This window comes from Meleagris gallopavo, chromosome 2 (assembly GCF_905368555.1).
Source record: "Meleagris gallopavo chromosome 2, MGAL_WU_HG_1.1, whole genome shotgun sequence".
Lineage (NCBI taxonomy): Eukaryota > Metazoa > Chordata > Aves > Galliformes > Phasianidae > Meleagris > Meleagris gallopavo.
The window spans coordinates 86,911,354-86,934,399 of NC_139405.1; the positions used below are offsets into that span (position 1 = coordinate 86,911,354).

General features: G+C 39.1%; 1 protein-coding gene across 2 annotated transcripts in view; it reads right to left on the reverse strand.

Annotated features, from left to right (window-relative positions):
- Nucleotides 1-11,928, reverse strand: part of SACK1B (scaffolding CK1 anchoring protein B) — a 53,811-nt gene extending 41,883 nt beyond the window's left edge. The window contains exons 1-2 of one of the 2 annotated variants that reach the window (XM_085217890.1): nucleotides 11,792-11,928; nucleotides 7,178-7,681 (exon numbers count right to left, since the gene is read on the reverse strand). In XM_085217890.1, the coding sequence (XP_085074016.1) occupies nucleotides 7,178-7,621 (444 nt within the window). In that variant the 5' untranslated portion in view covers nucleotides 7,622-7,681; nucleotides 11,792-11,928. Of the gene's footprint in view, nucleotides 1-7,177; nucleotides 7,682-8,116; nucleotides 11,619-11,791 lie in introns of those variants that run through there. The other variant, XM_085217891.1, reaches the window with a different exon arrangement.
- Between the last annotated feature and the right edge of the window lie 11,118 nt (nucleotides 11,929-23,046).

Consider the following 23,046-nt stretch of genomic DNA (forward strand, 5'->3'; position numbering starts at 1 on the left):
TTATGGATGGCAGTAGGAACTCCTATAAAGTAACGAGCAAAACCCCAGTTACAGCATGTGATTGTTCTGACAGCCCTCATTTCTCTCCTCTCTAGGTAAGGTAAATCAGGATAGCATTTCCAAGTACAAAAGCCTTCTGAGGTCTCAAACACACTGAAAATGAGGACTTTAATTTCGGTTGTACAGAATATCACCTGTTCGTTACAGTACAGGGTACGTTACAACACAGATGTAACTTAACAGAAGGCTAAAGGGAAAATTGTGATCACACTGATATCACTGAAAAAGTCTGCACTTGTTTTGGAGAGGTGAATTCTAAAGTGTAGTTCGATTATTACAGTGCCTTGTACTACTCCATGGGGAAAATAACACAGCTACAAGCAAGCTGTTCTGAAATAACTACAAGTGAAGTACACACTTGTATTAAGAAACTAAATACAAATAACTCAGTGGCATTCACCCCCACTCCTGAACAGGAGAATGGGAAATTGTGACAGCAGCTAGCAGGTTTTTGTGCTTCGGGACTGTTTTCCTCCATATCAGCTGATCTCCACATTCCGTGTAGTTTCTATTATACTACGCGAACACTCCTGCAGGAGGATAGAGTCTATACATGCTCCTTCAAAATAGGTTAATAGGTAGTAGAGTATTTGCGTTTCCCAATTCTGATACATGACAAATGAATTTAAAGATTAAAATTGCCCAAAATGTGTTCTCCATTCCTCAGAGCAGCACTGGCTATGTTGGAAAGTTCTTTGAGATAAAACTATGCTAAGAGATCAAAAAAGGCCGATGGCAATACTGAATGTGAAATGATTAAGCCTGTAATTCTTCAGGCAAGATTCTTCCCTGGCTGAAAAACTTGTGAAAACCCAGATCTCTTGAGGATAGGAATTCAGAAGAACAAAAATAGCTTCAACATTATTGGTTTTCTTTTGAAAAGAAGAAAAAGAGAGAAACAAACCCAAATCACTGGACTGGCAACTAGAAGCACCATTTTGCCTAGGCAGTATCACTTTATGTCAACAGTTTTGTATTTATAGCAGATCTTTACTTATAATCTATTCAGCATGTTGTAGTACAAAGGTATTCCTGAATATGCCTGAAGAACACTTTACAGAACGCACAAGAAGCATAAATGACTTTTTAATAGCACTCTCTTCTTTTGACTGACAAAGATTTATGTCAAGAAGAGAAAATGTTTTAATGAAAAATATTGCTACAAAACATATGTATGTGCTTACTTTTCACATACGAGGCAGACATTAATAAATACAGCTATCTGTAAGGTCTGATCTTTACTTTTCCTTATTCCATTTTTAAATCCATCATAGACATGCATTATTTTGATAATGCATTTTAGCACAGCTGTGACATAAAAAGGAAATGCCTATCAATCAGTTCACTGCCTCTTTTCAGATAAAACACAAGCATCAAAACTGATGAACAGACCTGCAAACCTTTGACTTGATGAAAACCCTGTGAGCAAAAACTTCTCGATATTTTTTTTTTTGTCAGATTCCCCCTCCTCATGCTAGCCCAAGCCTCTGCTTGCTCTTCGGTTTTAGATCCTGTGAGTGAATATAATGCATAGAGAAATGCTGTAGAAGAAATGCACTTAACAGAAGTTCTAGGCATCTGGTGTTTGTTTGTGCTCTTTGACATCCCTGCCCTCCTAAGCTTTCAAATCTCAAAACCATTCCAAACTCTTCTCCAGAAGTTATAAAAGTTCTCCCATGTGTTAAAAATTCAGGTCAAATTCAGATGATTTCCTGTTAGCAGTTAAATTAGCATTTCCACACACTTCAGTTTTAAGGACAATTTGATCATTAAGTCCTTCCACTCCTCTCCTACAAAATCTGAGTGGCCACTTCAAAGAATGTCCTATTGATGCCTCTTCTCTTTGTATGTATCATCACTTGTATGACTATGCCAATGCAGACAATGTCAGGGCAGGGGGCAAGGGGGGCAGGTAAATAAACAAGGATGAGGATTCCAAAGGCAAATTCAGTCTGGTGAATACCTGACATGATTACTCACTGTGAGTAGATAACAAAGAACAAACACCAAATCATACAGTAGGAGCACAAACAACACATCCTCTTCCAGTGTGTTACATGTCCCCTATGTGATTAGAAAAACTGGGACACAACCTTATTCTCTCTAATGAATCTATAAAAGGCTAACATCATGTTTCACCTGGAAAGTATATGCATGACTGTCATGCTGGTCTGCAAATACCAGGAACCCATTTCACAGAAGGTGGGCAGAAGCACATGATGAATGCATTTTTTTAATGTAGTGTTGGTACTAAAACACCCGCTGAAGTCCTTGTGTAATAGCATATCTTAGTAAGGAAAATTTTGTCCAGACATCTTCAACTGAGAACTTAAAAAAATATATCCATCGTTTATCAGAGACTCTAGAAATAGCATAAAGTTTTTTTCAGTGGGATGACTATTTCATTTACCAACCTTTTTCCTGGAATTCAGTAATTTTTTCAGTTTATGAACAATAAATTGTAGCCCCTCTCTCTCATCTACTTGGACTGCTGCAGTTAATGAGCTAAGATAAGCACTGCTGCAAGCATAACTCACTATCATTGTTCCAATCTCTGTTCAAATTATATTTAAAATAGTTGGCAAAGAGTATTGTTGAGAGAGTAAAAATGATTGCTTAGCAGTCTTCCCCACCCATATTCTACAAGTTTCTTTCTACATGGAGGCATCACTCTTCATATAAGCACATAAAGAGCCTGTTTTCTCTCGTATTTGTATACAGCTAGTACTAGATCATTATTTCTGTATCTATGCACATATCCAAAGAAGGAGATCAATACCGTATGATCATTTTTTTCTGTTATGCACATCCTCTTGCTCATGCCTTAAAGTATCAAACCAAATCAAACACACTGGGGAAAATAAGAAATCAGAAGAAATTAATTTCCTTTTTCCATAGATGTAAAAAGAGTCAACTGTTTTTGTTTAGTTGACTTGGGCCAGGACTCTGCAAGACAAGACAGAAACGGTACTTAGACTTCATACAGTCGTTCTCTCACAAGAACTCAAAAAAGTCCTCTGTGACTTACTAAAGGCCTACGTACAGCTGGTCCAGCAAGACTTAATAACAAGTAACACCCTTTTACACTATAACTTAATTCTTTCTCATGGCTCTAAGTTTTGTAAACATTAAAAAACTCAATTTCAGCAGAAACACCTGCCTCTCTTTGATTTTCCAAAGTAGTCATATATTAACTGTCTAAATCTCAATTTAATCTTCTTAAGAAATAACTTTTTAAAAAGTCTTACAACTATCACTGATTTTATGAATCCAGGCTTAAGACTGCCAGGCTATTTGAATAAAATAAATCAGTGCAAAGTGTGGCATATTAACTGGATAGCCTGCAACTGAATACATTCCATCAGGAATCCCAAAAGTATTTCAAGATTTCAAGGAAGTCTTTCAGTGTTTTCTGGCTTGCATTGCAAAGCAGTAATCCTTGGGTTGTCTAAACAACATGATTCTTAACAAAACAGGTTTGAATTCTCTCCAGCAAGAGCTGATCCTTATTTGGATATCAATCTAAAAGACTCAGAGCTATGCATTCTCTCTAAGGTATGTAGGAATGTCTCAGTGCTGGAAAGGGGAATCCAGTTAATGAAGTGAAAGAAAAATATGGAGCCAGAAGGACCCTTTGCTGCTATGTCCTGCCCTTTTCCTTTTCTCTTGCCCTGTCAATCATGCTTGAGAAAACAGTACAAGATGTTTGTAAAACCCATGTGCAAGCTTCACAACTTACAGTTTTGAGGCAACTCATGAAAAGTCATAGGGAAAGAACACTTCATTATTGAAATCTCTGTGTTACTTTATAATAAGAGGAGGAAGATTCACATTAACTTGACAAAGATAAGTAATCATCTTGATACCATTTCTCAGATGAATAATCTTGTCAGGAAAAACATTATTAGTTGTGGTTCAGACAGCTCAGCTGGGATGAGTCAGGCTCTAGGAACACCTCAAGCTTCCAAGAAGCTAGAAACCTACCAGTGATTAAAGGCACAACCTTCCAAAACACAAGGAATAAGGCTACCAGCTTGTTTGCAAAGTCCATCATTAAGGTCAGACAGACCTCGCAGCGCTTTCTTCCCCACACGGTTATATCAACATCTGAAAAAGATTCATGGTTTGTGAACTGACACAGTCCTGCCAAACAGCATCCTTGCATGAACATCAGTTATGTCAACAGAGGAGCAGGGTTGGCAAGCTGTATCATTTGAAGATGAGGTCTAGTTACACTAACAGTAAACCCATTTTGTTGGCAAGTTGGTTTGACCTGAGGCATTCTGCTAACCTCACTGTGACAGCATAGCTATCCCACAGAAGTAATGTAGACTATGATGTAATGTCATTGTCTGTACAACAAATTCTAATCTATGTTCGGAAACATATATCACAAGTATGCAGTCCATTGTTATAAAACCCCATTGTTATATTGACTGGATTTAGCATGAAGATGATGTGTATAATTTTTCTACAGATCATACATTTAAGAAGCATGTGACAAGATTTTCTTACGACACTATTTCATAGTCAGTTTTTAGTACAGTGTAGCATAGCCTTACATATGGTTTTCCTCTTTAGTCAGGAAAAAAATTGCTGTCAGCAAGCAAGTTGCCTAATGTTGTTTACAACATGTCTTCTTAAGGTCAGAATTAACATAAGTAATAATCATTTTAAGGAGTGACACTGTGATGCATCAAGCATGAAAGAGGTCAAGAGTAAGTCCACTAATAATGCCATCTTATCCTTATATATCTCCAAATATTCAAAAGAGTCTAGGTTTCAACTAGCTTAGTCTCAGTTATGAATTTTTGGGCTAGTAAATACATACAAATATGTTGAATAGTTTTCTTTATTGGGTGGATCAGTGCAGAAGCGTTCTCTGACTTGTCCACGTAGGAGTTGGTTTCTCACTGTACTGAGTGTTCAGGTAATCCAGGGAAATCAATGCCTGAACTCAGGTAACACAGGTCTGGTGCTTAAAGTTTTGGTGGTACGAACACTCTCATTTTCAACAGTCTGTTTATTTTCCCACTGAAATTGGGAAAATGCCCATAAAATTTGCTTAGAGCTGCATTGGTTTAATGTGATTTGCTGAATAACCTTTTTATTCTGTACAGGTTTCTTTTCTCACGTGTGACATTTTTTACTTCCTTTGAAAATTATCATATGACTACATGTCTTCATATTACATAACACAGAACTCTGTTTAATATAACTATTTTGATACATGGCTTAGGAGAAGTAGGTTAGCCTGTTTACAAAGTGTTTGCCTGCTGTAGGCATGTTTTAAATACCTTACCTTATCTTACTTAGAAATCCTTTAAACTTTTCCACACATATCACAGAAGGGGCTGAACAGTCTTCTGTCTTTTAGATTTAATTGCTGCTTCCTGTAACCAACCTGTATTGCTGTATCAACAACGTTATGGTTGCTGCTCCTGAGGTTGTACTGATCATCACAAGCCTTTCAGCTGTCATATTTGGCAGTGAGACATACATCATATCCTCTTTGTAACATGAAAATGACACAGCCTTATGAGAGAGCTAATGTAATACAGATTAAACTTCCTTTTCAAAAAGAGGTAAGAATCACACTTACTTTTCTGCCAAGCTGAATTCAGAGTAGGCATACTCCCTAAATTGATATTTATTTAGACAGCCCTTGAGAGTCATTGGAGAGGGCCTGGATGGCATATAAACAAAATAGCTAAGCAGAAGCGAAATAGAACTGGAAACAGTATTTCCTCGTGGTGTTTCAGGACCTCACAAATCTGAGCTGGCCTTGGCAACAGACTTAACTCTGTTTTCCTTCTTTCCCTTTCAGTAGATACATTAGTAGCTCTGGAGCAGCAGTTGAAAAAGATCAAAGTATGCCAACCAGCCAAGTCCTACTGCATCCAAAAGCAGAAAACAACAACTGTCAATTTAAAAGGGACAAAGAGGGGAAAAAAAAAAGAATTTTCTTCCTTGTGTTGAGAGCAGACGATAATTCAAAGCTGTAAATTGCATGACAAATGGTCTAGTGATAAGTCTATTGTAGCAACAAATTATATGCTTTATCTAAATAAAGAGACATCATAAAAAAACATCCTTCCCTTCCACACACCCTTTTCAATTCACTTCTATTGCACCCATTTACACGCATATTTAAGTCACAATAGTGTTTACAGAAGTACTTGACTTGGATGTCCTACAGATTTAAAGCCCTTACAGAGCAAAAATATATATTTTTTTTTCCATGGGGAAGAAAGGAGAGCATGGTATACTTGCTAGGAATAGTTCTGAAACCTCATAACATCTGTTATGGGAGGTAACATGGCCCAGAGTCCACCTCAACTCCTTAAATATAGATCTATTTTTTATTTTTATTTTTGTTAAAAACAATGCTAGGAAGCAAGAGGTGCATGCATTGTACATACAGAGCTCCATCTTCTCAGTGTGAGTCTTAGGAAACTCAAGATGCAAAAGTCCCTAAGCAGAGACAAGTATATTTGGAGAAGTATTTCTTCTAAGTTAGAAATTAGACAGAAACAGAGTAAGGCAACTAAAAGAGCTAAAACTCATTTCCTTGCTCCCTAAATCTGTTTTTTGTTTTTTGTTTTTTTCTTTTCTTTTGTTCTCAAGTCTCTCTAATGCCTTCCCAATTAACTTTCACGGTGTTAGTGGGCATGCAAAATCACAAAAGCTGAGAATCATAAGGTGCATGAACACAATGTACATACAGATGTTATTTTTTTCTAACAACAGGATAGCATACCAAACTGATGCATGTTCCCATTGCATATATTCCAGACTGATGAAGGACAGAAACCTTAGGATTATACCCTGAAGTTGGATAGAACTGTGTCATTTGAGGCATATTCAAGTGAGGTCAAAGCGATGGTATGCTGATTACCAAAAATTTCTCATGAACTAATGGTCAGCAATACAGTAAAATAGTCATAATGCTTCATTAATTCCTTTAATTAATCCCTGATCCCTTGTAAATGAGGTTAAATTGTAAGCAGCCAGATAATTTTTTTCTTGCCGAGGGAGGAAAAAAATTCCTGATAAAACACAAACTAGATTATTGCTACTTCTTTTTTTTTTTTCCCCCACTATTTTTCATGTTTACCTTTCTTGCATCTCGTATCATCTTCCGAATAGTTTCCTTTATGGTGTAAGGCTGTGCTCGTGGGGGATGAAAAAGCAGATCGATATTTGTGCCACCAGAAATTCCAGGCATCAGGTAGGGCCAACCTAAGTCAAGATTTGGAGCTTCCACATCTGATTCAATAGGCCAGTAGGTTCCCGAGGAAGAGGTGTCATCAATGGCATTGTTAGAGGAATAAACAGTGTTTTGGGGAAGTTTATGAACATTGTTCAAAATATAATCAATTTCCTCATCTGCAAGGAACTCTGAACATCTCTCTTTCGAAAGAAAGTCTTTGTAGGCTTCTAAACCTCCTTCAATTAGAGCATCAATAGCTACTCGGTACCATTCCTTGTAATGAGGCTCAATAAAGTTGTCTGATCTGCATTCATCGTGTAGGGATGATAGCAAAGATGAGGTTTCCATTTTCACATATATTTTGTACAAAGTCTCTTACACTTCCATTTGTGAGTTGGTGAAATATACCTGTGAGGAGAGGAAAGTAAAGTAAGACAACAATCAAAATAGTTGTAGCAGTCTAAGTCAGACACACGCACAGATATTATGCAAAATACTTTTCTGATAATATTGCTGACACCTTTTTCTCACACCTTCTAAGAACATCAAAGAGTTTTGAAAATGCTCAGAATGAATATTCCCAAATGACTATTAGAAAGCTACTTAAGGAGCCTCCTCCACTTAAGGCAATACTAAGCATATGAAATGATTTGGTGAAAGTCTTCTATTTAAAAGAAAGCAGAACACTGAAGACCTGCACCAGTAACACATACACTAAGTATATTCCAGTACACTACTGTAGGCAGTGTTTCAAAAGTCTCTTTATAATAACAACTGACAGAGTAGTGTTGAGAGAAACATCTCAGAAAACAATTATTTCCTAATTTTTGATGCAACACATACCTTTCCTCTGGCTTCTTTGAAATTACAGTAATTCAGGTCCTACTTCTTATCTGTTTGTTCTCCCATGCTGATCTAATCCATTTGCTGCTCCTAAGCAGTTACAGCCTACCTCATTTCAGTGACTTATGAGGAACTCCAAAAAGATGTCCCTCCCACATCTGGGATCAAACTCTGATTCAGCAATCTGATGTCTAGTTTCCACCCTGCTTATTCCTTCTGCCAAAAGGAGCGGCTGCTTTAATCTCACCTTTTTTTTTTTTTTTTCCCAAAACATTAGTAATAAGTAAGCTCTTTAGTGCTGATGGTATAAAAATTCATTCTTACCATCTTTTTTTATTTCGTTTAACAAGGATTGAAAGGCTTCGTTCCTGCTGTGTCAGTTTTGGATTTAAGGTTGACAGAGGACAAATGACCAAGATTTCTTCCCTCATGCCTGTGCAACTCTAAGGAGTTTCTGCAACTCGCCTAGAACCTAAACTGCAATGATTTTCTGCACCAGACAGAAAACCCGGAAAAAAAAATAATGTCACAGGAATGGCATGACCAGTCATGTGAAATAGAAAGATGATGTATGGTAGTAGTGCCTCATTTCTCAGGGCTAGGACATGAGCCTTGCATCATGTGGAGCTTAGGGGAAAGACAACAGAAGTAGGAAAGAACAGCTAGTGAAGCCAGAATAATTATGATAAGCATATACAAAGTATTATTTGCAAGTTAACACTAGGTTACCATGTAAGCCTAATTATTAGTATAGCAATATAATAGGAAGAGTCATAGAGAGTTTCATTTACTGACATATAAATAAAATTCTCTATTCATATGAAGCCCTTTCAGATATTTTTGCTAACAATGTTTCTACTGTCCGCTGGAAATGATTTAAATCTTCTTGAAAGGAAACTAAAGTTAGCTGCATTAACCTAAGAATGGAAATCAAAATTTCCATACACTATTGGTACTCTGAAGTACAATGAAATGTTCAATTAAACCAAGATTTCTGAGGATCTTGGGAAGTCTAAGGTTAAAAAAAAGACAAAGAAAGAATAATCCAGATCTGAGGCTGGCACCAGCATGTCATAAGAAATAATCCCATTTGAATCCTGTCTCCCAGCCAAATAGCAGGATAGATCTTCCCAGATAGGATTGCTTTCGAGCCTGGGGGAAAGGAGTGTTTCTTACAGCTTCCAGAGAAGCTCTTTATGGTGAACAGGAAAGCAGCAAGTAAAAGGGATCTGATAGCTTTCCTCTGATCAAGAATTATATGTATTCCTATGGCAGATATTCAGGGCTTCATTCTACACTGCATTTGCAGGCAAAAATACGACATTATAAAATGGAAACAATACAATTTCCACGCATACGCTGTCCAGATGCAGATGACAGACTGTGGTGTAGTGTGGCAGATCAACCAAGCATGCAGTACAGACAAAACAGACTATTTCAAAGGTCAAACTCTGAAAATATTGCAAAAATAAAAACTTCAAATTGGTGTACCATACAAAGCAATCATGTGGAACAGCTTTTCAAGAAATTTTAGGCAAAGAATGAAAAACTACCAAGAGTACAAAATGCACAGTTACTAGGCTGAGTTGTTCTGAAGAATCTCAACAATAATAGATGCAACTTTACTGAGCACCTCACATACTCCTCTCATAGGACCTTCCAGGACAAGGACCACTCCAAACAGTGCTAGAAAACAGTCAGTCTTAGTATGATGTTAAAGGGTTAATCTTTATTTTACTAAGGCAAATGAAAGATATTTTTGAAATCATTGTTGTTTTAGAATGGGTATTTTCCTAATAGTTTTGTCACTGGATGCAAATATATATCGTTGAGAAAGACATTCAAGCATTTATTTCAAAACTTTGGTTAAATCCCTTTCTCTTCTTCTCTCTCCTTTGACAACAGCACTAGAGAACAGGACTATATTTAGTATGTGGAGTTGTGCAATATAAAATATTTAATGTTATGAACACATATACATCTACATATATACAATGCAGAAAATGATTGCATGCATGTGCATTTGTGACCATTAATTGTTGCATGGACCAAATACAATAACTTACACTCAGCATCTTCCAAACAGGAGTAGCTATTTTACAGGGAGCATCTTTGACACTGATCTTTGATTTACAAGTGCTGTTTATAAAAGAAGTTTAAAGCTGTATATAATTCTTTAAGAAGTAGATGTTAAATCTGTCCGCATGGAAATAAATCACAGAGGAGATGAGACAAGTGAAATAATTCTAGTTCCACTTTTTTGAAGTAAGGACACCAGCATGTGATGCATTCATGAGAAGAAACAAAAGAAAACTCTCAAATTAAAATTATAATGTCAGGTGTATTTGACAAGAAGTCTTGAAGCAGGGATCTTCCTCCTCAGAAGGCAAGAGCTATTTTGTAGAAAATATATCTATGAAATCAATATATTTTTTGAATGGGAGATTGAGGTTTAAACAAAACTCTAAAAGAAAGCTTTGAAGTAATTTTCAACCATATCTAACTTCTGCACAATCAGCTTGATTCCTCAGGATTTATCCTCCTTGAGCAAACAATTCTATCAGCAAAGCTGTGCTGAATGAGGCCCTTCTCTGGAGGCTTCCAGGACCCTGGCAACACCCACCCTCCTACCTTTGCAGATGTCACCTATGCTTTGTAAGACTCATGACCACAAATGCTACCAGGAGAGGTGTTGTTTATACCCCGAGAAAGAAGCTTAACTTACTTCTAGTCCTCTCTATCACCCACCTTGAGTCCAGCAAGAAGACAAGCTGAAAGAAAAGCAAGTGTGTGTTTTTATGGGAAGATACTGAGAGTATCCCAGCTTCCACAAAAACAACAAATGAGAAATTCCCACTGCAGAAAGTGACACAGTATTCTGGAGTGGCTCCAAAAGCACAGCCTTCCAAGCTAGAGCTGAGGACAAGAAACTTCCCTGCCTAGTTATTTTTCCCAGGATTTCAAACATTTCCCATTCAGTAACTGTGGGGCAGCCCCGACATCAGGCTCTCAGGGCTGGTCCATGGAAAGGCCCTGGCCATGGTGCTTTCCTAGGGACGCCCTCAGCCCCTTCCCCAGTCACTTGGCCAGCTTCCACACAAAGTTTCCATCTCTATACCTTGGAAGAGAAACATTTCTTGTCCCAGCCCCTTCGCGCGTGGTCTCCGGGGTTTTAGGAACCTGGTGCTGCCCTGGGGACGAGTGGGTGTTCTGCAGCCGTTCTCCACCAAACAGGCATTAAGGAACTGTACCAACGGCACGTGCTATTTACTAACGCCAGGCGGTAACAGGCAACTGTACCGCCGCTTGCACCGAATCCAAGCAAAAGCAAACAACAGAACCAAACACAAAAACAACATCGCAAGCGCTTCCACTCCTCCACTTTTGAGGCTGGAAGTTCACTTTTCAGGCAAAAGAACCATCCGCAGGCACCGCCACGTGCTCGGCCACGCCCCAGCCTCGGGGACACCGCACGTGTGGCACCTACGGCCACCTCGGGGCGGGCAGCAGCGCCCGCCGGGGCTCGGCGGCACCTCAGCGCCCCTCAGCGCCGCCCCGGCCCCGCCGCCGGGGGGAGCCCTTCCCGAGGGCCACCTGCCTCCGCCCGGTCCCCCGTACCGGCCGGGCCGAGAGGGGCGAGCGGTCCCGGCGGGAGGCGGACGGAGAGCCACTTACTGCGCCGCTGCCCCGCGGGGGGACTTCGCCTCTTCCCGGCTCTTCCCGGCCCGGCGGGAGACCCAGCTCCTGCGATCGCGGCCGCGGCGAGTCAGGACGGCGCAGGGCTCCCCGCAGGTACTTCCCGTCGCTCTCAGGCGCGGTGGGTGTGGAAACTAGTTACAACATGTCAGGACGGTGTCGCACCAAAACCCGCCGCAGAAGCGGGGCGAGAACTTGTCTGAACTGGGGAAGCCCGGCCCTCCCTCGCGCAGAGCGCAGGGCAGCGCCTTCCCAGGGGCGCGGCGGGGCCCCCGGCCCGGCCCGGCCCTGCCCTGCCTTGCTCTGCGCGGCCTGACGAACGGGCCTGCGGGCGGGGGTGGCCCCTGGGGCGGGGGGGAGGTGGAAGATAACGCTGACACTACCCTGTGAGCTGGGGGGAAACGCACCCGTCAGCCTCCAGTCACGATTTCCAGATTAACTGCACGAAGAAAGACTCGGCAAGGGATCGATATCTGTCTGTACCGAGTTAGATAATGTAGGCGTAAACCTTTCATAGTTTAATTTCTTTAAAATGCTCTTCATCTGGTGATGCCTTCACTTAAAGAAACGGCAGTGCACACGGTGCCCGCTGGGCACTCCTGCAGCCAGGGCGCTGAGGCGGCTGTCCACTGCTCCAAGCCCTTTAGGAATGGCCCATCAAAAACACAGCCGTCTTTGCAGCAGGGCCATGGACCTGCCTACAGAATGACATCAGTTTTAGTCAGTAAAAGCCAACAGATAGGAAACTGCTTACAGACTTTACCCCTGTGGGACATAATAGCTTTTTCATGAGTGGTGTCACAGTAAGTAAGAATTACATCTTATCAATAACAGTTCACCCCGTCTGGCTTTGGATGCAGACCTCCACCCTTCACTGTCCTGTACTAAGTGCAAGGTACGTCGAGTTTCTGAAGGTAAACACAGTTCTGCTGCACCTTTTGGACTTGTCTCTAAGAATGAAAAAAAAAAAAAAAAAAAGAGTGAAAATATATACTGTCTACACAGCAATGCACATATGTATATGGATGCATGTACATATACCAAAGTGAAAATATACAATGTCTACTCAACAGCATACATATATGAAAGTATGTATTTGGTAGCCACTAAGCAGTAGGTTCTGCTGCACCGTGAATTCAGGTAGTGGAATACACAAGCAAAAATAGCCGGTATAAGCTTGCTTGCGGACTGCTGCTTACTGATATAGAATAACCTTGATTAAATGATTTAATCCTTCGCACACCTGTAAAAAGAATTTACCTTTGTTTTAGATGAAGCCCTTTTTATCCCATGGAAAATGTGTGGTCAGGAAGGAGAAGATATATCTGTGGAAACTTGTCCGTGAAGAGGTGGAGCCATATAAATTTCTAAAAGCACTGACTATTTTCTGAAGTTAATTTGGAGGGTAAGAGGGTGGGCAGATGATCTCCAAAGGACTTTTGACCTCGACTGAATTGATTTCATTACATGAAATTTACAAGTATTACTGAGTCTTCTTATAAAAATCAGTGCTTGAGTGCAGGCTTAGCACAAATAAAAAGCAATAATGAGACCATAGTTTTCTAAATAAGGAAATCTACATGAAAAGGGAACCTAGGGTTTGTTGGTTTGTTTGTTTTGTTTGCAACATTAGTATGTGATCAAGAAGAGGTTTCTTCTATACCTGTATGGTGCCCCGCTTGGTGAGAAATTGATCTGTTTTTAGCTATATACATGTACACATGCAATACAAATGAACAATATAATGTAAAACAACAAAAACAATATCAGTAATAATAAAGAATTATTACCAGTGCTTTAGTTGCTAAGGAGAAAGGTATTCTCTCTGCATAGCCATTACACCATGCCAACTTTAAGATTGACAGGTAAACAGAGGAAACTTAAAGCAGATCTTTTTAAATCATGAGAAAGTCTATACATAGAAAATAGAAAAAGGGGATGGCAATTGCTGATGCAGATTCTTTTACACATCTAGAAAGTGTGTGAGATTATCAATGGAACTCCTCCAATAGCTGTGCAAGACCTGACATTGCACAAAATCCAGCTAGGATAATGTGTTATGAAAAATAGATACCTATAGACCTATAGACAACTGTTAAATAATGTTTTTATTCAGCAGATAGCAAACCCGTGGATCTTGCAACCACGGAATGTGGATATAGTATTAGCAAGCTCAATATCAGTAGTTAATTACTCTTAGAGTTGTGGTGCTGCTGCAGGGGAGGGAATGAACAGTAGAAAGTCTCCTGTCTCTCTTGTGCCTTAACAGCCTTTCCTATTGCTGTTTTTGGAAAAAGAACATTGGGCAGGACCAAATTTTATCATTTTGATTGAAATCATATTACTGGAACCCTATGAAAAAATTCTTGTTCTATAAGTAGCTTGCTCAGGAGAAAAAAAAACCTACTGATATCACCACGTTGAGAATATTAGCAGAAAGAACAGTGATTACCTGAAGTGATCTAGGAGTTCCAATGATGTTATTGGTGGACAATCATCTCTTTGAGTTTCCATTTGTCAAGTATGAGATTTTTTTTTTTAACTGACAGAATATCTTGCCATGTATGAGTCCAGATGAATGCCAGCAGAAGGTGAAAGCTTTTTATCACATATACAATGACATCAATCCTTAAGGTTGGAACATGTGTTATTATTAATGATAAATATTTATATGAATGAGATCTATATTCCTACTTATTATGATTTAATTTAGGGAACTTTCAGCAGTAAGTGTTTATACGATACATGACTTTTATGAATTAAACTTCAGTGATTTTAAACAGATTTAGAAAGAGTAAAATTCTGAAGATCCATGATATTTACAAATAGAAGGCCATCTCATCTAAAGGATAAGCACTGAGACTTTACACACTAATTTTAGAACCAGAGGAAATGTCTGATTACAGATAAAGATATATGTGTGGTTGTAAAAAGAACTGCATTGCGTTTATACAAAGAAGATTAATACTGATACAAAACTCCCACCTTTTGTAAAGAAGCAGAGAGAAAAATGATGCAGAAGAATATGGAGAAGCCTCTCAGTATGTAGGGTTTTGGTTTTTTTTTTAAATTAAATAATCATAAACTGATCCTTTGGTGTTGTATTCCAAAGTCAGGGGTACATTGATTTTTTGTAATGACAAATATAATAATAAAAATGCTTGGGAATGTCAAAACACTGATTTTGTCAAAACACCAGTCTCCTCCACTGTTTCAAGAAATGGCTAGTGCTTCACATATAAAGAACTAAAGTCAAGATCTTTCACAGATGTTCCTGAGAGAGTGTTCCTAACCCATATGTTGTGGTGTGGGTATTTATGCCATCTACTGTATATTGGATTTTTCTCCTTGGTCAGGTCCTGTATCAAAGCCTTGTGCAAAGTTATGGATATGACTTCAGGAAGTTCAATTCTGAAGGTAATCTGAGTGTTTCCTTTAAGAAATCTGTGGTAAGAGGTAAAAAAATATTCAAAATATTCTAGTTTTTGAAACACAAGTAAATAAAAATCCACCAGTCTTCACTTTTTTTGTGTGCCTAATATATATCTAAAACTTAGATATATATATATTATATATTATAACTTAGCAAGGTGAGAGGGGTGATCAAAGTTGTAGAACTTCCATCTGAGGAAGAACCACACAAACTGGGGCTCTCCAGCTTGGGAATGCAGGTGGTGCCTGAAGGCCATCTGATGTGGTTCATCACGTAACGTAGAGCTCTGCTGTAAAACAGAGCTGCATACATGGAGGGAAGTTCCTCTAAGGTCTGCTCTAATACCTACATGGATGGCTAGGTATCTTTTTCAAGCTTACCTAAACCTTCATATTTTCTGAGGCCTACTGAGATTTTATGTGGCCTGGTGATTCAGACTAAATCTTAGAAATCTTTTTGCCCATATGGTTGTTGTAACTTCCAAAACACATACTTCAAGTATTCTTTTTTTTCTTTTTTTTTTTTTTCTTCCTTTTCTCATTTGCCCTTACTTCATTTTTGCATTCTTTTGGAAATAGTGCTTATTGTACTATTATTCTTACAAGTAGACAATAATGCAAGACCAAATAGAAAGTAAATATATATAATTATGAAGGAAATACTGCTGGAATTGTAATGACAAAATTTTAACATTGTATTTTATGATCAAGGTTCAGTGCTTAACTATTTAGAAATAAGGGACAAATATACATGTCTCTTGAAGCAAGACAGAATTTGGAGTAATGCAGACAGTAAAAATGAAAATATTATATTAATATAGGAAAAGGGAAAATTGCTGAGAATTTTGTATATTACAAACTCTAAATATTATTTAAATTATTTTGTATGACTTGACATTGTGTATAAGTAAGAATCAAATTTTGAAAAGTTAGCCTCAGGAGACTCAGGATACTAGATTGGCATAAAGATTTTCTGTTGATACATTAGTGATGGAAAATAGCTCTTCCCATTTATTCTGTGTTATTCAGTACAGGTTGTGTGAGTGCTCAGCTCTCTGCAGGAAGGTAGAGTAATTCCCTTAAGAAATGGTAAGCACTCCACTGATATTTGCTTGTAGTGTTTTAGTGAATATCGGTTCTGAATCTTGCAAGGCAATGGCCAAGGTCCTGAAATAAGTGCTTTGGGCTTATGTAAACACCCTCTAGCTTTAAGGATCTTCTGGTCAAGAAGAGATTTCACACATAAGCTCCTGTGTTGTTTCTGACTGAAAAGAAGGGAGAGCCCGTAAATAAATGCATAGAAAGAGAAATGCATACAAAATGAAATAGGGCTAAAGGGAATAAGTTGTTGCTTGTTTTGGACATGGCTTATTTTCAAAGCTGTTACCACTTTGACAGGCCTGTGTTGGCACTTACCAGGACCCACTTTCCGTGTAGCATTCACCTCTGTGCTTGAAGGTGAGGTTGGCAAAGGGATGAAAGGTATCCATCTCATTCCAATCCCAGAAGTGCCTGAAGCTACTTTTCCTCCCAGTGCTGGTTGTAGTGGATGCTCGGAGCCTTCAGTGTTACCTTGGTGTTTACTTGGGTGCTTTTGGTCCTAATGAGCTTTGTAAATCCAAACCTGTTTTCCTTGTAACCTTTTTCTAACAACAAGGAATAAAGGTTTCAAGATGCCTTTAGGAGATTTCTGGCCATCACTGTGGCAGATGAATAAATGAAGAATAAACCAGGCAGTAAAGCAACCTATAATATAATATAAATAATATAAGTCTCAGCAGTATAGAAAATTAGATTAATCTTCAGTTTAAATTTGAATAAAGCAGCTAGAAAATGGCAGGTTTATTCTTTTCTAAGTAGATTGTTGAGCTGTACATAAATTTATAGCCAAGAGAGTCATAACCAATGTTTTAGCTGTAGAGAAATTCCAAAAACATTCTATCTTTTTCTAGCCATCCACACACTTGTTCAGAAAACGCAAATGACTAATGATTAGTGATCTTTTATTAACTGAATGACAAATGAGTTAACACATGAGCTCAGAAAATACTTTCCCATAAATCTGTTGTTGCACAATTTGCATGAAATTGTTAATCAATATATGCAGTTAATGAAATAAGCACCATTTACTCTACCTTTATCCAGTTGTCTTCAGAGTTAATGTAGAAATATTGTCACTGAGACTATGATTAAGGAAAAATATAGATGATGCAGAGTTTAAAGGAGGGTAATGTTTTTTGTCAGATCAGCCAATATTGTTCTGAAAAGTGTACTTGTTTATAGATACTCAAGCTTCAGTAGGTCTGAAGCAGAAGTAAACTTCAAATCCAAGTACAAATTATAAACAACTGCTCTGAGTTGAATAACAGATGTATCAAGTACAGAAGAGGTGGTTGAAAGCAGCCCTGTGGAAAAGGACTTGGAAATTCTAGTGAATGAAAAGCTCCACACAAGGCAGCAGAGTGCACTTGCAGCCCAGAAGGCCAACTATATCCTGGGCTGCATCAAAAATGAAGTGATCAGCAGGGAGAGAGAACTGATTGTCCCCCTCTACTCTGCCCTCATGAGATTCCATCTGTAGTATTGCATTCCCATCTGGGCTGCCAGCACAACAAAAAGGTGTGAAGTTGTTGGAGCAAGTCCAGAGGAGGGCCATGAGGATGATGAGAGGGCTGGAGCACGTCTCCTGTGAAGAAAGGCTGAGGGAGCCGGGTTTGTTTGACCTGGAGAAGGCTCCGGAGTGACCTCATTGTGGCCTTCTACTATTTAGAGGGAGCTTATAAACAAGAGGAGGAATTTCATGACATTCCATACAGCTTGATAGTGATAGGACAACAGGGAATGGTTTTAAATTAAAGGGAATGAGATTTAGGTTAGATGCTAGGGAGGAAATTTATTACAGAGGGGGTGAGGTACTGGCACAGGTTGCCCAGATGTGGATGTCCTGTCCCTGGAGGTATTCAAGTTGGATGGGGCCCTGGGCAGTCTGCTGTAGTGAGTGGTAACCTCGTCCATGGCGGTGGGGTCAGAAGTATATGGTCTTTAATATTTCTTCCAGCCCAAGCAATTTTATGATTCTGTGATTCTGTGATTCCATGACTCTATTCTATGGTTCTTTGATACAGGAGTAGCTGTACAACATCATGGCTGTGAGAGAGCCTGTTATTCAACATAGTGGCTTTGACAGTGCATATCATTAAGTGACTAGAACAAAAGATTTGGGCAAGTTCTTCAAGTGCCAGCCCTTGCAGAAGCATGCAGGAGTTGAGGGCAACCAAGGGTATACTGCAAACCTGAGCACGACTGAAATTACAAGTGAGGGGAGGGAGTCAATTATTACAATGTAAGTTTAAAAAAAAACTCTTGCAATGAGGTTGTAGGAAGAGGAAGATGCTTTGTAATGGCTCTTAGTCAGTGTTCTCCATGATAATGAGATAACAAGAAACAGTGCTCATATGTTGCAGCAAGGGAAATTCTAATTGAGCATCAGAAGAAATTAATCTTTGTGAGAGTGGTTAATCACTGGGATACATTTCCTGGACAGAATGTGGGATCCACCTCTGAAGATTTTCAAAATATGACTTGACAAGGCCTTTGCCAACCTTTTCTAAGTTTTTGGTTTGACTGGCTTGAAGCAAGAGTTTGGACTAGGCAAATTCCAGAAGCACTTTCCAGCCACATTTTTCTGTGACACTGCTATTCTTTACTTTCCTTGCTATAACAGTTCTAATTCTGGCAGAATTTACTCCCTCTCTAGAATAGTAAAGTTGTCTACAGAGTTTCACAAAAAGCAGTTTTTTCTTTATGCTCCTTTGCCACCCATGTGTTAAAGTCCCCAGTCTTTAACTCAACTCCAATTACCATGCAATAATCAAACTTTAGCTTGAGATTACAAAATAATATTGTTACCAGATGTTACCGGATGTCTCCGGATGTCTATTAATATTATCAGCAACTGATTGGTTGATTTCTTTCATACTTAAATTGGCTTTGGAGATAAAACTGTAAGAGTAATGAAAGCCATTCAATCCCTGCACTGGAGTCATCAATTAGTTCTGTTGATGCCATGGAATCCCAGAGTGATTAAGATTGGCAGGGACCTCTCAATCCATCTGGTCCACAGTAAGTTGCCCAGGACATGGCCAGGCAGCCTCCAAAGATCTCCAGTGAGGAGATTTCACAAACTCTCTGAGCAGTCTGTGCCAGTGCTCTGTCACCCAGGCAATAACAAAATTTTTCCTTCTGACAGAATCTGTTGTGTTCAGTTTGGAAACTTTGATTCTAAAACCATAAGTCAGTGGGGTTAGAAGGATTCTTTGCACGTGAACTATATATGATTATTACTTAGGATATTGTAAGTCAAACAAAAGTTTACTGATTACCATAGAATTATAGAATATCCACAGTTGAAAGAGACCCACAAGGATCACTGAGTCCAACTCCTGGTTTATCATTGGACTATCTCATGTCAAAACCAGAAATTATGTAAAATGTTTGCAGACAGAAAAGGTGAAAAGTTTCTGTACAGTATCATTAACACTGATATAGCTGCAAGAGATCTTGTTGTGCATCAGCCTTTGAAATACTTGAAGTCCAAGTATTGAGTCCAATAGGATACTGAATGGTTAATCTGAAATAGTCAAATTCCTGAACAGTATCATGGGCAAAACATACTCCTAAATTCTAACATTTGTGAATTCTCTCTATTCACTTTAGATATGTGAAGTGGAAAACTGTTAACTTTTGTGATAGAAGTCCAGAGTTCTCCTTGCTGAAGTCAAGGTACACAACATCCACTGCTCTCCCCCCATCTATTCAGCCACTAATGACATCATAGAAGGCTATCAGGTTTGTCAACATGGATTCACCAAGGGGAAATCATGTTTGACCAACCTCATAGCCTTCTATGATGATGAATGTATTAACATTTAGGTGGTGATTCTATTCTGAGTTGTACTTAGTAAGTAAATGAATAAGGTTAGTTCAACTCAGGACAAAAAGTCGATAGGCTAAGGCATCATTCATTAAAAGTGTCTGATTATAAACGTGGAAATTGGCAGTTGCCATTGCTGAGAACTGAGCTTGTTTTAGACTGGAATCATTTACACAGGAAAAAAAAAAAAGTGTTTTGAAACTCAAAAATATCTGAAGATCAGTTATACTGAATTTTAAAAGTATAGCAATCTAGAATGAAGCAGCCTATCATAAAGAATATAAGGCAGCTGTCAACGGTTTACAGGCTGGTTCAGCCTGGTTCCGTGACTAATGGGGCGGAGGGATCCGCGGATCCGTGCCAACAGAAAAGGGAAACAGGGGACCCCAAAATAATTGAAAACAGGGCCAACGATCTGAGGTGAAACAAATTAATTTACTAAATATAGTATCGGCAAAATATAATGAGAGAGAGAGAGTGTATCTGAAAGTCGGATAGGCCTTACCACAACGCTGAGGTGAGAAGTGCAGTCCAGTTGAGCCGATGAAGAAAAGCAGATGGAGAAGAGCAGACGGAGAAGCACAGGCAAAGAAGAGCAGGCGAAGAAGAGAACATCAGGTGACCTTGCCGAGAGTTATATCTCCTTGCTGACTGCAAAGCCCCCTGGGGAAATGTAGTTCTTCTTCTCCTCCGGACAGGCACCGGGAACTTGAGCATCAGCAGTCAAACCCCCAGTGCATTACATGATGTTATGATGTGGAATACTGATAACCAAAAATCATAAAACCATGACAGCAGCACAAAAATTTCTGAAAATGAAGTAAATGCTAATCCTTTCATTTTTTATCTAAGACTGGGCAATTTCTGCATAAAATATACAAAACGTTTTCAATCCTAAAAAGGGTCTTTGATGACTAGCACAGGACCTCAGGCAACTATGCTAAAAATTGCTCATCAAGTAAGCCCTGTTCAACTGTTATTTAAACTGACTCCATGGGGTCTTATTTTCCCATTTTAAGGCTCCAAGGTGCCTGCCTTTATATGCCTTTGTATATGCAGATCTTTGTCGATCTGGGCACCTTTGCATCTAACTCATAAGCCTGATCAACATCCAGAAGCTTTGAATTACTCCTCTTACAGACCATATGAAACTCAGATCAAAAGGTTTTATAGGTACTTGAGTCCTGTGCTGGATCTAGTTTTCCCAGATATGTCAGTTTTCATTTGCTCTCTGATTTGCAGTGGAAGGAATGAAAATGTTTCCATTTTCATTTCCTTCAATCAGTTTTAGTTCAGTAAACAAGGCAAATCTTAATAGAATATTTTGATGAATGAAGCACATCAAAGAATCATAGAAAGTTTTGAGTTGAAAGTGACCTTTAAAGATCATTCAGTCCAACCCCCTGGCATGGGCAGAGATATATTTCACAAGATCAGATTTTCAAAGTCTCATACAATCTGTCTCTGAACAATTTCATGATGAGACATCCACAACTTAATGGGGCAACCTGTTCTAGTGTCTCACCACTCTCATAGTATCCAACCCAAATCCTTTGATATGATCCCACATCACGTTATTATCTCTAAATTGGAAAGATGTGGATGTGATTGGTGAACTATTCGGAGGGTAAAGAATTGATTGGATGGTCATAGCCAGAAGATTGTCAAGAGTGGCTCTATATCCAGGTGGAAGTTGGTGATGAATAGTGTCCCCCCAGGTTCTATCTTGGGACTGGTACTATTCAACATCTTTATTGATGAATTGGATAGTGAGATTGAGTGCACCCTCCAAATTTGCTGATGGCACTAAACTGAGTGGTTCAGTTGACAAGTTGACACAAGAGAAGGAAGAGATGACATCTAGAGGAATCTGGAAAAGCTTGAAAAGTGGGCCTATAAGACCTTAATGATGTTAAATATGGTCAAGTACAAGGTGTTGTACTTGAGTCAGAGCAATTTATTGATTTATTGAACTTCATGAGGTTCACCTGGATCCACTGCTCGGGTCTGTCAAGGCATCCCATTCCTTGGGCATATCAATCACAACACACAGCTTGGTGTCAATCCACAATCTTGGTGAGCATGCACTTGATCCCACTGTTGATGTCACTGATGAAGATGTCAAAGAACATCAGTCCAGTACTGACCCCTGAGAAACACCATTTGTCACCTATCTCCATCCTCAGAGGATGGTGAGACAGGTTGCTTTGGATGCCTATCCCTGCCAGATGTCCTATCAAGGCATCCTATGAGCTTGATCTAATGTGTGGCAACCCTGCGCATGGCAGGTGGGCTAGAGCTAGCTAATCTTTAAGGTCTCTTTCAAGCCATTCTATGGTTCTATGATTCTGCCATCATTCTATGAATCTAAATCTATCTTCTTTGCACTTAAAACTATTGTTCCTTGTCCTGTCCCTACAAGCCCTGTTAAGAAATCTTTCAGCATCTTTCTCATCTGAAGACTAATGCATAAACTGTAGTAAAGAAAGTGACCTCAGAAACATACAGTACCAGTGACTTTCTACATTATGAGCCAGTATGCAACACGTCCACACCTACCAGAAGAACAGATACAAGGTCATGTGCAGTTATGCATACCTATACAAGCAACAAAAGAATAGTGAATTTGAAAGACAAATAAACAACAACATTTGACCAGTAACCTCAGAATTGGAAATAATGCTAGGTATTTAATTGCTATATTATTCATACAGAAATAGTTTTTCATGAAGGAGGGTCATAATGAATTGTGGTCTGAATCTGGGAGAGTACAAACTATATTGAAAGTAACAGGAAGAGAGAGAAAAGGATGAATGAGAAATATCAATACAAGTTAATTCCTGATGTGATAAGAACGGAAGTGTTCCTT